General features: G+C 51.4%; 9 protein-coding genes across 9 annotated transcripts; 4 read left to right on the forward strand and 5 right to left on the reverse strand.

Annotated features, from left to right (window-relative positions):
- Positions 1 to 171: 171 nt before the first annotated feature.
- Positions 172 to 1,284, reverse strand: N7509_002620 (HVA22/TB2/DP1 family protein; the record flags this gene model as incomplete). Its single annotated transcript, XM_056627257.1, has 3 exons — positions 172 to 952; positions 1,026 to 1,175; positions 1,256 to 1,284. The coding sequence occupies 3 exons, from the start codon at positions 1,282 to 1,284 to the stop codon at positions 172 to 174; spliced, it is 960 nt and encodes a 319-aa protein (XP_056493052.1).
- Positions 1,285 to 2,023: 739 nt separating this feature from the next.
- On the forward strand, positions 2,024 to 3,010 carry N7509_002621 (NRDE family protein; the record flags this gene model as incomplete). The annotated part of the gene is made up of 2 exons (XM_056627258.1): positions 2,024 to 2,089; positions 2,144 to 3,010. 2 exons carry the CDS (start codon positions 2,024 to 2,026, stop codon positions 3,008 to 3,010), a joined length of 933 nt encoding a protein of 310 aa, XP_056493053.1.
- Positions 3,011 to 4,307: 1,297 nt separating this feature from the next.
- On the forward strand, positions 4,308 to 6,056 carry egl3 (putative extracellular endoglucanase/cellulase; the record flags this gene model as incomplete). Its single annotated transcript, XM_056627259.1, has 5 exons — positions 4,308 to 4,401; positions 4,489 to 4,700; positions 4,776 to 4,831; positions 4,894 to 4,991; positions 5,053 to 6,056. 5 exons carry the CDS (start codon positions 4,308 to 4,310, stop codon positions 6,054 to 6,056), a joined length of 1,464 nt encoding a protein of 487 aa, XP_056493054.1.
- A 557-nt stretch (positions 6,057 to 6,613) lies between these two features.
- Positions 6,614 to 7,439, forward strand: N7509_002623 (uncharacterized protein; the record flags this gene model as incomplete). Its single annotated transcript, XM_056627260.1, has 2 exons — positions 6,614 to 6,616; positions 6,789 to 7,439. The coding sequence occupies 2 exons, from the start codon at positions 6,614 to 6,616 to the stop codon at positions 7,437 to 7,439; spliced, it is 654 nt and encodes a 217-aa protein (XP_056493055.1).
- Positions 7,440 to 8,195: 756 nt separating this feature from the next.
- On the reverse strand, positions 8,196 to 8,582 carry N7509_002624 (uncharacterized protein; the record flags this gene model as incomplete). The annotated part of the gene is made up of 1 exon (XM_056627261.1): positions 8,196 to 8,582. The coding sequence occupies one exon, from the start codon at positions 8,580 to 8,582 to the stop codon at positions 8,196 to 8,198; it is 387 nt and encodes a 128-aa protein (XP_056493056.1).
- A 666-nt stretch (positions 8,583 to 9,248) lies between these two features.
- Positions 9,249 to 9,869, reverse strand: N7509_002625 (uncharacterized protein; the record flags this gene model as incomplete). The annotated part of the gene is made up of 1 exon (XM_056627262.1): positions 9,249 to 9,869. One exon carries the CDS (start codon positions 9,867 to 9,869, stop codon positions 9,249 to 9,251), a length of 621 nt encoding a protein of 206 aa, XP_056493057.1.
- A 946-nt stretch (positions 9,870 to 10,815) lies between these two features.
- Positions 10,816 to 12,503, reverse strand: N7509_002626 (cytochrome P450; the record flags this gene model as incomplete). Its single annotated transcript, XM_056627263.1, has 2 exons — positions 10,816 to 11,982; positions 12,099 to 12,503. The coding sequence occupies 2 exons, from the start codon at positions 12,501 to 12,503 to the stop codon at positions 10,816 to 10,818; spliced, it is 1,572 nt and encodes a 523-aa protein (XP_056493058.1).
- Positions 12,504 to 13,345: 842 nt separating this feature from the next.
- N7509_002627 (bZIP transcription factor) lies at positions 13,346 to 15,069 on the forward strand (the record flags this gene model as incomplete). Its single annotated transcript, XM_056627264.1, has 5 exons — positions 13,346 to 13,410; positions 13,451 to 13,496; positions 13,558 to 13,677; positions 13,746 to 14,898; positions 14,966 to 15,069. The coding sequence occupies 5 exons, from the start codon at positions 13,346 to 13,348 to the stop codon at positions 15,067 to 15,069; spliced, it is 1,488 nt and encodes a 495-aa protein (XP_056493059.1).
- A 296-nt stretch (positions 15,070 to 15,365) lies between these two features.
- Positions 15,366 to 15,751, reverse strand: N7509_002628 (uncharacterized protein; the record flags this gene model as incomplete). Its single annotated transcript, XM_056627265.1, has 3 exons — positions 15,366 to 15,411; positions 15,473 to 15,537; positions 15,605 to 15,751. 3 exons carry the CDS (start codon positions 15,749 to 15,751, stop codon positions 15,366 to 15,368), a joined length of 258 nt encoding a protein of 85 aa, XP_056493060.1.
- Between the last annotated feature and the right edge of the window lie 222 nt (positions 15,752 to 15,973).

Raw genomic sequence — 15,973 nt, forward strand, 5'->3', positions numbered from 1 at the left:
ACTACTGGTATCTAGAGCAGGCTTGATGATTCTGATGGTCCATTTCATTCTGAACTTGAACACTTAAAACACACGAGCAAGGTTTCTATTTATTTTGTCTTCTGCCGACGGCACGAGCAATACCTTTCTTGCATCCATGGGTTTCCCCAAATACTACTCCTAATACTACTCCTAATACCGATCATAACCGGTGCTTCGCCCCGCGTAGTCGGGATTCGACGAACCCGAGGAATCATGGTCATTTCCAAGCCAACCGCCCCATCGTTCGCTGGTTCGTCGTGTCGCACGGTTCCCCAGATCCTCGTCATCCACAACATCAAATGAGTTGTCGCTGGCATCCTTCCTCAGCGGTCCTCCGTACGCCAGATCATCCGTCTCGCGATCATCTCGCCCCATCGTCTGCTCCTCCCGCATCAACGTCGACCGCAGATGATCCAGTACCTCGCGCTGCGCGGAGATATATTCGGCCTTTTGCGTGCTCGACATGCTCTGGAGTTGCCGCTGTAGAAGCGTTCCGCTGGCCGACAGCTCCTCCTCTCGTGCCTCACGGGACTTGCCCGTCGAGGTAATCGAGCCTAGGGTCGAGCTGAGAACCGAGTACCAATCGTTCGAGGCGGCAGAGCTGGACGCAGCAGCGGCAGCGGCGGGGAGATTGAATCGTGATAACAAGGATTGCGCATACGAAGCAGGTCCCGACGGGGGTGGAGGTGGTTGACGCTGGGGAGGGAGACCCATCACTTTCTCCCGGATAAGGTCGATGGCCATGTAGAAGTATTGCAGGCCCAGTACCTTGGCGCGTTCATGAGCATGACCGATCATGTCCTCAATCTCCCGTTCGTGATGTGTCAGGAATGGATCCACATAGTCTTGGTAAAGGAGGCGGGCGCCTTGGGTTTGTGGGAGGACGAGATAGCACATGAAGAAAAGGCGGATCCAGCTATAGAACGGGAACCTGTGTGTGAAGAGAGAGACCTTTTAGCTTGACGAGCTCCTGGTCGAAGAAATACGTGAAAAAAAAACCATACCACCCAATGATAAACACGGTCCAGGATTCAGCCAACAGAATGACAGATAGAACCACCCAGTACATCAGCCATGGTGCCAGCTGGGAGGGATCGGCGGAGCGGAGAGCCTTGTAGGATGCGAAGATAGGGAAGAGGATCGTGATGACGGAGCTGCAAGGAGGGAGAGTCGGTATTAGAAGGCACAATTCCAATATATTATATCGAGGTGGGGATCAGGGGAAACTACTTACGACATCAAGTCCGCAATGATTCCGAACATGATGGGCGTTGTGGGAGAGGTGTCTTATTCGCAAAGATTTTAGAGGGGTCGGTGAAGCGGTGGAGGATCAAAAACAAAGCTTCCCCTCCACGCCTTTTTTAAGCCGGTGGGTTGAAGGGAGAACAGCTCCGATGGAAAATCTCTGAACTTTGGGGGCTCGAGAGAAAGGAAAAGGAAAAATCTCAGCAAAGGAAGCGGAAGAGCTAAACAATAAAGATGAGGTGGGGGGGGGGAGAAAGAAAGAGCATGGCCCACCGCAGGCTTCCATCTCAGCTGAGCATTTCAGTAGTAATGCACTCCCCGCACGGGATCAACGGGTCTTCTTGACGTCACGCCATAAACCTGGGGAACAACAACACTTCGGTTTACTCTATAAACCTCAAAGATGTAGCATTTCTGGCGTTGATCCTGCTTTACTGTCCTTCTCTTATCTTCAATCGACCTGGAGAGACCCAGACCCTGCGATCTACCAACTGTGGAGCTCCCAAATCGGCCCAATCACCCGATGCCCAAGCTTCTTTCTTGTATGACCCCGGGCCCTTTCTTTCCTTCAAGTCTCCGGTTCCGCTCACCCTGGTCTTGTTGAACTATTTTGTTTCCAATCTACAACCAACAATCTCTGATCTTGCAAGACTCCTCTGGCGTGCTTGCAATATCCCCCCCCTTTCTCCCCCTTCGCCCCCGCATTCCATCCTCGTTTCCCCGCAGCCATCGAACCTGTGGCGCCTCGGGATTGACAATGTGCATCGCCTTGGTCTCAACTCTCCACCCGGCCTATTCCCTCATCGTCATTGACAATCGAGATGTATGTCTCCTAGTCTGCGTTGGAAGATCTGACCCGACTGCTAACAACATCCAGGAATTCCTTCGCCGTCCGACTTCGTCTCCCGACTGGTGGCCGGAGCCATCCTCGTTTGTCCTCGGCTCACGCGACCTAGCACGGGCTACCCACGGCACTTGGATGGGGGTCACCAAACAAGGGAAAGTAGCAGTTCTCACCAACTACCGCGAAGATACCGCGATCGAGGCTATTGGACAATACAGTCGGGGTAGAATCGTCAACAGCTGGCTGACCAGTCCCCCCAGGGAGCATCAGACCACCCATGACTTTGTACAATCTATGGTGGCCAGCCCAGAGGCGAAGCAGGTCGGCGGATTTAGCCTGATCTGTGGTCACATCAATGAACCACTGGCCATTGTCTCTAATCGGTCTTCCGATATGGATCACATCACCTGGGTCGCTAGTGAGAGAAATCAAACCCGAGGTCTCAGTAATACTAGCGTGGATGACCGATCATGGCCAAAGATTATCCATGGGGAAAGACTTATGCAAGAAGCCATTGAAGGCCATGTACAGTCCCAAGAAGACGAAGAAGCCTTATTGGAGCGCTTTCTCGCGGTACTGAGTACCGATACCTTGCCCCAGCTCCCTGGCGTGAAGAAAACACTCGACAATTACGTCAATGTTCTCCGAGAAAGTATTTTCGTCCCTGTGATTGGGTCGGACGAAACCCCAGATCAAAATGCAGAACAAGAGGTTGCCGCCCGCGGACCCCTGGATCAAAACTATTCTTCGGGTCCATATGGAACACAGAAACAAACGATCCTCTTGGCGCGGCCCGATGGCCGTGTGAGATACTTCGAGCGAACTCTTTACGATGACAAGGTGAATGCCGTACCTGTCGGACAGGGCGACCGGTCCTTCGAATTCCACGTGGAACCATAGCAATTAGCCGGCCACGACAGCGATGTGCGTGGCCACCGTGACTCTAGACTTTGATGTGCTATGAAGTGATGAATTTGCATGAAAGTGCCGACAGATATGAAACACAAGAAAGAGGGGATATTGTTCGCCTACCGTATACGGGGCCGGTACTGTACCTAGTATTAATCCTACAGCCTGAATCCATGAAAGAGTACAATTGTGGTTCTCACAGCAATATTACCTCTGGTCTATAATAGTTTGTCGTTCAATCATGCCATGGCGAGCATTTTCAACGAGTACTCTGGGGGTGTATGAGTAACTGATGTCTCACATCGCAGGCACTAATCCAAAACTGCAGATTGAACTTGAAGACGTGAGTGGAAGTCGCAAAAGATATTCTTCTGACACTTATCCAAACCTGAATGCACCCAGGCCATCGACAGTACTGAATTTGCCTGCACTTATTGGCAAAGGACCCCCCCCGAAACAAGTTGGGCCACAAGTGTTGTTAGCGCATTCCTCTGCTGTCATGCTAAGCGCCCCGCCGGGTTTCACCTTAAGGATCGCTCATCTACCCAGGGCTTCAACTCTTCGGCCACAACCCCAACTGGGAATGGCCGAGTCCACAAACATACCGGAACAATTTCCTTCGGTTATCCCACCTACAAAGTGTCTTTCCAGAACAGACTCGAAATGACCCTGAGCCCCTGTGGGCCTCACTTTGAGTCCCCACTCTACGCCAATCTCATCACGGCCCGGGTACCTTATGAGCCCTAGTCACTGAGCCAATGTCTTTAATAACAGAGATGCTAATAAAACTAGATTACACTAGAGTCAGATAATGGCCGTTCCAGGCCGTTCGTGCCATAACTAGTGGCTCCCAAGCAATCAGGCTCCCTGTTTGACCCCTAACCCTGGATCGACTATCGAACCCATCACACGGAGAAACTATGGCAATACTGTGTTCTAGATTGGTCGTCTCCACAGAAATCCTTTTCACAATGAGCTAAGGACCTGTATAGTGGTCCTGCCTGGTGGGTCCTTGAACAGTGAACCCACCTCAAGTATCAGATGCTTGTTAGACACCGCTAAGCCTAATGGAAGACGCTGTTCGACGCCCCCTCCAAAGCGAGGACAGGGTATATAAAGTCAGAGGATGGCTGCAGTTTCGATCTTTCCTTGGCAGTCGTTTCATCGCATACATTCCTTTCCTTCGCTATCAAGAACTGGTTTCTTGGTTTCCTTCTTTTAGATTCCATTCTTTCAATCTTTTTTTTCTCGACAAGCTCGACATACATTCTCTTATCTTTCAACCAAGATGAAGTTCTCCAACGTTGTTCTCGCAGCCAGTGCTGCCACCATGGCCTACGCTTACCCCGGGGCCGTGATGTTATCCCTAACAAGCGTAGCGTGTCCAAGCGTGCTAACGGCTTCACCTGTATGCTTTTTCAACTACCATGCCCGTTATCATGATAAACCTAGGCATTAACTTTACTTAGGGGTCGGTGTCAGCGAGTCTGGCGCTGAGTTTGGTGAGGGCAACATCCCCGGTACCCTCGGTACCGACTACACTTGGCCCGAGACCTCCAAGATCCAGGTCCTGCGCGAGGCTGGCATGAACATCTTCCGTGTTCCCTTCCTTATGGAGCGTCTGGTTCCTTCCAGCCTGACTGGAACCCTGGATGCCACCTACCTGAGTGACTTGAAGTCTGTAAGTGGATGGATCGTCGGATGGGAGAGGTTTTCAGTGTTGATGCTAATATGATATTCCTCATAGACCGTCAAGTTCATCACCGACAGCGGTGCTTATGCCGTCCTTGATCCTCACAACTACGGAAGATAGTATGTTTCTCTTTTCATTCTTCACTTAAATACAAAGAAGAAGAATGCTCACAATTTCCCAGCTCTGGAAGTGTCATCTCCTCCACCGACAACTTCAAGGCTTGGTGGAAGACCGTGGCTACTGAGTTTGCCTCCAACGAGAAGGTTATCTTCGACACCAGTACGTTGAACACGGTTTTTTTTTTGGATCTGGAAGCTCCAAACACTGACCATACATTTAGACAACGAGTACCACGATATGGACCAGACCCTGGTTCTCAACCTGAACCAGGCCGCCATCGACGGTATCCGTGCTGCCGGTGCTACCACCCAATACATCTTCGTTGAGGGCAATGCCTGGACCGGTGCTTGGTCCTGGACTGACAACAACGACAACATGAAGGGCCTTACTGACACTGAAGACAAGATTGTCTACGAGATGCACCAGTACCTCGACTCCGACAGCTCCGGCACCTCGGAGACCTGTGTCAGCTCTACCATTGGCAAGGAGCGCATCACTGCGGCCACTGAGTGGCTGAAGACTAACAACAAGAAGGGTTTCATCGGCGAGTTCGCTGGTGGTGTTAACTCTGACTGCGAGACTGCCGTCAAGGGCATGCTCTCTTACATGTCTGACAACAGTGATGTCTGGATGGGCGCTGAATGGTGGGCAGCTGGCCCCTGGTGGGGCAGCTACATGTACAGCATGGAGCCTACTGATGGCCCTGCTTACTCGACCTACCTGCCCATCCTGAAGGAGTACTTCGTGAGTAGCTCTGGCTCATCAGCCTCAACCTCCACCACCACTGCTGCCGCCACCACTGCGGCCAGCACCAGCACTTCTTCATCTACTACTTCATCCACTGCTTCATCCACCACATCTTCTGCCGCAGAGGCAATCAGCACCCCCAAAACTCAGGCCCAAGTTTCTAGCCCAGCAACTGAATCTTCCAGCTCTCTTGATAGCTCCGCTGAGTCGGATGCCCCCACCGCCACCGCAACCTCCTCCCTGTCCTCTATTCCCGTCGTCGTTCCCACCGCCGCCCCGACTACCTTCGTTAGCGCTCCTTCCTCTATCCAATCCTCCACAAACTCGCCCGCTAGCACTAGCACCAGCACTCCCAGTGTTGGTGGTACTGTTGCTCACTACTACCAGTGTGGCGGAGCCAACTGGACTGGTGCTACTACTTGCGCCAGTGGTCTCACTTGTGTCAAGCAAAATGAGTTCTATCACCAGTGCCTGTAGAGCATGGATTAGTATAATTGGGGAATCGATTGTAGGATATAGAACAGGAGATTGTTCGGTTGGGTCAGGTATTACTTTCTTTTCTAGTTGGAGGATTTTTCCCTCACCTGTATATTTTTTCACTTCTGCCGCTGAGAAGATTTACTAGTACCTGCTACTAGTACTTACTTCTCAGTGTGCTTCAATTCAACCATTTTGCACCCATTATTTCTGGCACGTAATGGTCGAGATACTCTACCACTGGTACCTGAATATTTTGAATCCCGATTCTCATCAGTAATTGCAGACAAGGCTAGTAGGCTTGCCTTTTTGATTATATTCTGTCTCTTCATGACCCACGCTGACTTTTGAACCACCGGTGCTAGATGCTACTGAGGCGCAGCACACCAGTAAGATGGCCGACTCGCCGTTTCTCTTGTGACTGTTTTGGGTGTTCGAGAGCCATATCGTGATGGATGAACATAACGTTATCCCGCAGCTTCTGGAATCAGATATTGTCGGTGTTGAGCTCTTCTACAGTGAGGCTAGTGCAGAGCCAAGGCGATGATCACCCAAATATGGTGAGTGGCCAATTACAGTGTATAGCTGCCCACGTTCTGCAGCATTCAGCAGACAGAACTCCAGAACCCTGCGTGGGCCCTAATGTTTACCTAACACTTGCTACGACAACCGTCGAGACAAAATGTGCACATATCTATCTTCATCGAGCTCGTGCTCTACTCCCCTTCCCAGCGTACAGACGGGTTATTGTACCCATCAAATCGCGTCCAGTTACACGACACCAAGTACAGCGTGCTCTTCTGCGAGCGCGTCTGGTACGCGAAGGAACCCGAATGGAGAATCCCAGCAGCTCGGGCACTGCTGTTGGTCAACCTCCAAATTTCCGCTGAGACAAAGGCAGTCCTCTCTCGGTGTCGAGTGTCGTACATTCTTGATGTCGGAATAGTCCAGGGCCGCTACCTATGGCCGACCTGGCTCGCTGTCCCGATTCTGTCCAACTGTATTGATAAGCTGACGGTCAACCTCCGGGTTTTTGGCTCTGCAACTTCTGCGACTCGACACTATAACGCGTTTAGAGACACTGAGTCTCAAACAAACGGCAATCCGCCCCCTTTTGCCAGAATGCTCTATAGTTTGCTAGAGCGGATTCTAAAGCGCGGCCCGTCCTTTCCTTCACAGGAGAATTTGACACGCCTGACTGAGAGTACTGGGTTTCAGCAGCACTTTCCAGTGGAGGGATTGGGAAAAGAGGAATCGCTATCCCGGATCCAATCTATCGTGTTCGTTGGGGAAAATGAAAGGATCGCTGATAGTGAAACGCGGGTTAAGAATCATAGAGCAAGAGTGGCCCTTGGGAGGGCGTTTGAGGATAGGGCATTGTGATCGAGAAGCTCCAGTTGAATTGTCAAACTCCACCTGTATGGCAAGGTCAATGGCTTTCAGAACCGGAACTTGGGTTCGAGGAATGGCGGTCGAAGGCGTACTATACATCGCGGGCTGGAGACATTCCTGTGATTAGGCCAAAGTGGCTTGCTTCGTATGTGTCTTCTGAGCTTTCTTCATTACTCCGGCTGGGGTATAATGATGATTGGGTTGCTGGGGTATTTTATGAGCGGATTGGCTTTATACAAGTGATTGTTGATGAAATCCCGATGACGGTATTCAACCTTAGCCATATTCTGGATGGACTTCAGTTGACAGACCCGGGGAATTTATTCAATGGATATGCGTCGATGGAGGAGCGGACGCTCATGTTTCAAGAGTGGAAAGAGGGGAGACAACGGCTAAGGAGGCAGAACGACTTTCATGATGTAAATGCATGAACATGCCAGCAACCATTCAGATCCGAGACCTAGGTTATTTGACTTTCTGTCTTGCCCTGCTGTTAACTATTAGACACCTGGCTGATAGTAACTAATACCATGAAATGTCATTGAATGAGGACGGATGGAGGAAAAGATAATGAAATTCCTCCGGGCCTGACGCCCGAACCAACTGAAACGTCGATAATCAGATGGACGACGGCCATGAAACTGGCCGCCCCCATAACAGAGGCGTCCTCGCCATGAACAGAAAAGTCATGAACGAAAAGACAAGATAAGGACCTTCTTCTCCTTTTCTCTCCTCCATTGCCTCAAACTATTTCTCCTTCGCCTGCTCTAGATACTCTTCCATCTTCTCATTCAATTTTGAATTGAAGGTTTGAAGATGATTTATCACAGCCATGGCCCGGTCTCGAAGCTCATCATCAAGTTGAGAGATTAGTTCGGGGTTCTCTTCAAGGCACCGCTTTGTCGATGCAGCGGCACCGAGGGCCATACGGGCCACGAGAACATCGCGCTGTCTATCTGGTGATGGATCGCCCATTTCTCGTAGATCATCTATTACTCGATCGTGTGCGTCGACCAACTCCTGGAGTGACGATCTTTGTCTCACCGGGGGGTTGTCGGCCATGGATTCGCTGAAAGCTTGTAAATACGATAGCATCATAATATGGGAAGTCGGGGGCGGTTTGGTGACGGGCATCGTCAGTTGCCAGGGCCCTCTTGAAGGGAGTTCGCTGGGTTGATAGATGTACCTTCCTCTGCTTTGTCGCATTCTTCATTGGTTTGCTTCATAGTCAGCGGCTGAGGGTTGTTATGGGAAGCGTTGCTAGCTGCACTTCCGTTGTTGCTCGAAGTGATATTGCCGGCAGCAGCACCAGAGGCAGTATTGTCTCCCATGGTGGTGTTTTGTGTGTTCTTGATGACTTGAGTTTTATTTGGTTGTCAGAATTGTTTTTGTGGCGTGTTCAAACGAAGATGATGAAAGGTGTAGGTAATGAAGACGAAGGAGGGAGGCTGATATAGTTAGTTAGTTCGAGATGGAGAGAGCCTGAGGCACCCCGCACCTCGCCTTAACAGAAAATGCAGTCGCTAGTATGCTGGGCTCATCGCTTACCAGTAGATAGTAACTGATAAGATGAGATATCACTAAACGAGGACAGATGGAGTGGAGATCATGATATTCCTCCGGGACTGACGCCCGGTATGTGACTAACTAGTGGTAACTAACTTGTAGTTATGTGGGTATTCCGATGGTCGACGGCCATAACGCCTGCCGCCGCCATAAAAAAGGCGTTCTCGCCATGTAAATGACAACAATAAAAGAAAAAAAAGACGAGAACAGAACAGAACCTTCTTCTGATCCTCTCTAATCCTCCATTGCCTCAGACTGGTCCTCCTCCATCGGCGCCGATTTCTCTGCGATCTTCTTATCCTGACAGGCAACGGCGGCTTGAAAACGGGTTTTCGTTTCTGTGATCTTTTTCAGATACTCACTGTCAAAATTGGAGGTTATGCTGGGGTCTTCCTCCATCATCTTCTCTAGCATTGCATTGGTAGCGATGGCCCCCCGGAGCTCGAGCGGGTAGTGTTGTGCCTCCTGTGCTAGATTTTCCATTGATAGATCGTATGTGCGCATCATATCCTGGAGGAATGCTCTGTCTGCCGACATGGAGGGAATGGTGGCCAGATATTCATCGAGAGCTGATATCTTATCCCGTAGTTTGAAGTCGCCGTTGTCGTCGCTATCGCGGAGGCCAAGGTAGGGAGCGTCCGGGGCGGCTTGGTGATGGGCGTCATCAGGAAGTTTGTCAGCGCCCCCTTGGAAGTGCTTTGCCACAATAATATCAAGCCTGCCAACTGCTTTATTGAGCATATCAGCCGTCAAGAGTTGAGGGTTGTTTTCGCTTTCGGGAGTGTTGCCAGCTGCACCGTCGTTGTTCGCGGTGGCATTGCCAGCAGCAGAACCCGTGGTAGGGTTGTCAGCCATAGCGGTGTTGGACGTGATCTTGGAGTTCTGAGTCTAGTTTAGTTGTCAAAACGCCTTTTCAGGTGTGTTCAAACGATTTCGAGATCTCACAATTGGGGGTTCGTTTCTCTTCTGAAACGCGTTGCTGTTCTTGTAGGGTATGTTCACTTTCTGGGAAGGCGAAATTCACACAGATCGAGGTAGTAGATGTCTCAGGAATAGACTTTCCGATCGAAATGAGTTTAGTTGAAGACTTTTTGGTGACTTCAGTATCACAAGTGAGGCCTCAGGTAGTTGTTGAGCGAAAGTGAGGGACGCACCGAGAGGGCAAAATGAAACTGCTAGTAGGCCGGACTCATATCCTACCAGCGGAGGATAACGGATACCATGCAATAGTACGAAAGGAGAACGGACTGAGTGACTGATGGTGGTGATGAGATTACTTGAAGCTATCCAGACTCCCTACTATACATAGACAAGGTGGGTCCAGGCTGACTAGCCACGGATGCCTGGCGCCAAGGCCTCGACAGTCATTCACTCAGACCCAAACGGAATCCTCAGCAGCCTGGTCCGATTGTATGAGTAATTTATGTGTGGCATTACGCAGCGGCCATTGACGAGGCTTATAGCCTGGCGGTTTCCAGTGCGTGTTCGAGGAATGTGAACCTTGTTACCAGAAGATAGAAATGAAATGCTTCAAAAAGCGAATATAGACAAGTGCACTCTATTTCCACCAATACCGTCAAGGATGGTAAGAAGCTCAAGTTCATTTCCAGAATAGAAGCGAATAAAGTACATTCATCACAGAAAGATATCGTAAGGGTCGTTTATTGAGTGGTACCAAGGGTAAAGCACCATGCAAAATCCAAAACAAATTAGGCCACCCCTCTCCCCCCCAGATGCAAAAGACCACCAAGAAAAAGGAGAATCTTAAATTATAAGCTTACTTGCTCCAAGTAAGCAGCTATCATGCGTCAGCTGCCTCGTGCATGCGAACAGTGACCAGGTCGGCCGGGGCGGCAGTCAGAGTCATAGACCAACGGGGCTTCTGATCAGGATTGACATCCTCAATCTGGTCAAAGCGCTGGAGTAACCGAGCAATGACATAGCCTGCCTCGGTAAGAGCAAATTGCTGACCGATGCAAATACGAGGACCGCCGTTGAAGGGAATATACTCCCATCCAGCCTTGCGGTTGGACCAACGTTCCGGCTTGAACTCCTCGGCATCTTCGCCCCAGAGGTCCTTGCGGCGATGCATAACGTGAACACTGTAGACGACGGCATTGCCCTTCTTCAGGTAGACGGGGGACTCGCCATCCGAACCACCGCCTCGGGGCAGAGTCGTATCGCGAGCAGCCTGGCGGCGGTTGAATGGGACGACAGGGTACAGGCGCAGAGACTCGTTCATAACGTACTGCAGGTATTGGCAGTTCTTCAGCGCGGAGAAGGTAAGGTTCTGGGGGTTGGAGTAGGTGCCGAAAGTTTCGATGATGGTCTCGCGCAGCTTGCGGAAAATCTCCGGGTTGCGGGCGAGCATTAGGAAGGTCCAGCTGAGTAGCGAGGCGGTAGTGTCTCGGCCGGCCAGCAGAATGTTCAGGAGCTGGGAGCGCAGTTCGATTGGGTCTTGGGTTACCTCGACCAAAGCGTTCAGGAAGACGTAGTGGCCGGACTTTTCGGCATCAGCGGGGGCGGTTTTCTCATTTTTGGCGGCCTTTAGGGCTCGGTCAACGACCTTGTCCACAAACGCGTGGACCTGCTGGTCAGAGTGGCGGGTTTCCTTGTTGTTGACGATGAAAGCGAGCCTCTCGAATCGAGATCGTTGGGCACAGACCCACTGAGAGTTGTCGAAATAGCCAGCGAACGAGTCCTCGATTCGCTGTAGTCCTTGAATCGCACCAAGCTGACTCTCCACACTCTCACCGAAGAGAAATTCCGTTGCGCTGTCGATGGTCAATCGGAAGAAGATAGATTGGATATCAGTTGCCGCAGTCCATCCATTGGCTGCGACAGGCAGAGCTTGCATAGCCTTCTGGACATGAGATTCCTCGAGCTCTAGCTGGCTGACCTGCTCACGAGTGAACTGTGGTCGCAGCAGCCCACGGGATCGGGACCATTCTTCTCCGTCAGCAGTGAACTAAATAGGGATATAAAGATTAGTATAAAAACAGATATTCCCCATTTTGTGGTTGATGGAGCGAGGCTTATGCCTTGCGCCTCCACCGTTTAGGTGGCAACCATGGTATGACGTACAATTCCGGTACCCAATAGAGGGTGAACACTGCGACGGCGAATTTCACCGAGCTCAAAGTCCTTGAATTGGGTTGCGAGCACTGCCTGGATGTTCTTGGGATCGACGGTGAAGTAAAGATCGCGACCGAGATTGCGAATAATGAAGGTGGTTACGTTGCGGTTCTCGATATCACTGATGGTTTGCACACGTTGCTCAGCGAGCGCCGGCAGGGCCTTAGCCTTGTCGGCGGCGAGCGAAGCTTTCAAGTTACCGATTCCAAAGGGGTCGGAGCATGGGTACATTGGCACATTGGCACAGCCAAGCTCTCGAGCTTTGCGCGCGTGTTGCCAGGAGTTGACCAGGGAACGGACGATGTGTAGGATCACGGCTGCGGCCGCGAAGCCAAGTATAAAGGTTGGGGTCATGATGGCGACGCGCTGGGAAAGCTGATCATCGACGATCAGGTAGAAGATGTTCTAAGGGGGACGGCAATATATATCAATTTTTTCATTCATTCCTTCGTCCGTACGTACGGACGGCCAGGGCCTCGGTTGAGAGCATCATAGGGTGGGGGATGCAACACACAGACAGGATGATCCCACGTCGATAGAGCCAATGAGGGCTAGTACGGAGGTCAGATACAATGGGTCGTCGGACTTCGCACTCATTACAATGTGGACTCCGATCAGATCGGTCGCTCGTGCTCGGTGTGGGAGTCGAGCCCGTGCCGGTTAGCCCGTCGCACCGTCTTTGTTCTCAGAGCCCCCACAGAAGCTGAACTTGAGTTTGCGTGTTTCACACCGAACAGTGTAGCTTTCCACATTCCAGCTGTTCGCAGAAGGGCGTGCATATCCCTGATAGGGAATGTGTAAGATCACAGACAGATATGGACCACGGTTCCCCTTCTCCATTTCCACTCTCCCCGAACAAAGGAACAGTTGAATCCGGGGAAGATTGAAGGTCGGAAATTAAGCGACAAAAGAGCTGCAGCTAGGCAGCTAGGCCGCCTGGAAGGTCTGCAGAACAAATGTGGTTCCCTTTTGTGGTGGATTGCATTGCAGGGGTTCCCAGGGTTGCAGGGAAGCGGAGACTGCCGAGGTCTCCCTATTTGCGATTATTCAACATCCAAAGGCGCAACTCAGTAAGCCCGCGCACCGATATCATGTTTAATGTAATCCGTATCATCATCTCTTTCATCGGGATACGAGTATTCGAACTCGAAATAATCCGTCAGAACCCTTGGACCTCGTAGCATTTGCACTTGTTCATGCCTGAGTGGGAAGATTCGCGACCGGAGCCACCGGAGTTGCCGGACATGTTGTCGGCCAGATCGTACCTGGAACTAGGAGGAGGATTGCAACCCTCTCAACAGTCCTATCATCATCATCATCATCCACTGGGAGTCGACACGCCAGATAGTTCCCCTGCGACCGAGAAACCCGATATCAATGCTTCTGCTTCGACTTCTCCCCGGGCAAGTCGGGCCCGCGCTCTGCCAAACCGTCCAAGTCCAACTCGGAGAAGACCGTGACTGTGGGTCATTCACGCAAACGAGGTCGCCCGAGACTTGAGACGGCGAAGGATGCGGCTGCTATCGAGGTATCCAATCCAAGTGCATCAGTGAATTAGTGAATCACGGACATCCCTCATGACTAACTCCGCTGCAGGAGCGGCGACTTCAAATCCGTCGGGCACAACGAACCTACAGACAGAAGAAAGAGGCAACCATCCAGGGCCTCAAAACCCGCGTAGAAGTGCTTGAACAGACTCTGCAGAATGTATCTGATCTGATAGGCGCGGAGCCCGAGGTCGAGACCTCGAACAGTCTGACCAGTGGGCATTTGTCGACGATCGCCCGTACAAGACAGTTGGTCCTTGCGGAGATTGGCAGAGTACAACATCCGGAGGAAAGTGCAAATGGCGACGACCATGACCGTGACCGTGACCGTGATGGACATGGACAAAATACCAACACTCCACGCGAGACTTTCGGATATCATGTCTCCCCTCATTCCAATACAGAAGATCACTCGATCACAATCTATCCCCAAGAACAAGCTTACCCCCATCCCCGATCCCCATCCCCTCTTATCAATCGCCTCTTCCCAACAACCACCATCTACACTTATAGTCACCAGGAATCAAATCTTTCCCGTCGTCTCCAGCGCTTCTGTCTAGAGCATACATACCGATGGCTCTCAGATGCACGCTCAGAGCCCGACCTGATGGCCCGAGTCTTCGGCCTCATCCCATGCATCCAGGATATGCCAGGCATCCGCCGCAACTACCGGCGCATACTACGAGCCGAGATCGGCGACCCACTAGAAGTGGTGGACAAGTTACCCTTCTACAAGCTCGGCGGCGCAGGTACTCACTACCCACGCATCGGACCAGATGGACAGCCCATTTACCCTGACAAATTGCGCCGGCCAGGGAAGATCCTGCGGCGGATGACTAGGATCTTGCAGCGGGGTGGGATCCAGGATTGGGATGAAGATTGGAGTGGGAATTTCGAGCCTCCAAATCATGGCGCCGATGGCATTTTGGCCATGAGTGATGCCGATTATCTGCGCGTGCTCGATCTCGATGGCGAGTGGTTCGATTGTCATGATGTTCAGGGGTACCTGGAAGATCGGGGGGTGACACTCGGCGCTTCGTCGACGATGTGGATGGAGGTTCCGGCGTCGACGGTTGGGTTGCTTTATGGTCTATCGCCGGATCTTTCGGCATCACAGCATTACGTTTCGCCGGTCGAGATGGGTGCGACGCAGTATCTAGGCTCGTCTCACTATGTGCTGGATGTGGAGTCTTTCTTTGAATGTGAGTTGCCATTCTCGCGTCATAGGATCTGTTGAGCCTCAGGATAAGCTAACGCCATCATCGCTAGTGCTTCTCGCCAATCTTCGCATCCTGGGCCGAGCGCCGGGGTTTCGACAAGGGGATGTGGATGCGGCTCTGCGGACAGCCATTCATCGGCGATCGTCGACTTGATGGAAACTACATAATATTTATTTTTTGGTAATGAGCATTACGAGAGACGAGGAAACGAGGAAACGAGTAGAATCATAGAATCAGAGATAACATGGGCAATCAATTTGTGATTCGCATTGTTTGGCATTGGGTATAGTAATCGCATAGACATCTGGTCTTAAGGCCTTGAAATGACGCAGGAAACATGAGAAGAGTCCGGGAAGATAATCAAGGCCAAGCCCAGGGTTATTCATCGTGGATCGTCAAGGGCGTGTGGCTCTTCGATTTCGATCTCCTCTTCGCGGGGAAAATCTTCTTTAACAGCAGATCTCGCAGCACTCGAAGCAGGCCAGACCGGCGCAGCTGGAACCAGTTAGTGTCATGAAGATCTATAGAAAGCAAAGGCTTGTTTTTTGCGACTCACATTCCGCAGCAGAGACCACCGCCGCCACCACCGCGCAGCTGCATGGACATACCCTCCTGGTTGGCCTGAAAGAACAAATATTGATTAGTTGAAGATCGCATGGTGGTGAGTGATCAGAATATGAGGACATACGGGCTGCTCAGAGACGACCTGCTGGTTGGTGGAGGGGGCAGCAGGGCTGGCGGGCTGCTGCATGGCAACAGTGTTGGAGTTCCAGGTGTTCTCGGGCGCAGAGTCGGACTCGGCCGGGGCGGACTTGAAGAGGTTGAAGTTGAACATTGTAGCGGGTAGATGAAGAAGGAAAGATTTCCTGTGGAGAGAGGATGTGGTGAAGAGGAGGAAGTAGAAGGGTAGACACGGAAAGGGTGTTTGAGGTGGTGTTTGAGGTTAATTGAGGGAATGAAAGAAACGGCCTGGCGGAAAGGAGGGGGAAGTAACAATTTAAATAAAAATTTAGCCGGGGATCAGCAGGGCCAGCAGGGCTGTAAGAAGAGAATCAAA

The sequence above is a fragment of the Penicillium cosmopolitanum genome, assembly GCF_028827165.1.
Source record: "Penicillium cosmopolitanum strain IBT 29677 chromosome Unknown utg000004l:1.0-4361866.0:1.0-4365735.0, whole genome shotgun sequence".
NCBI lineage: Eukaryota > Fungi > Ascomycota > Eurotiomycetes > Eurotiales > Aspergillaceae > Penicillium > Penicillium cosmopolitanum.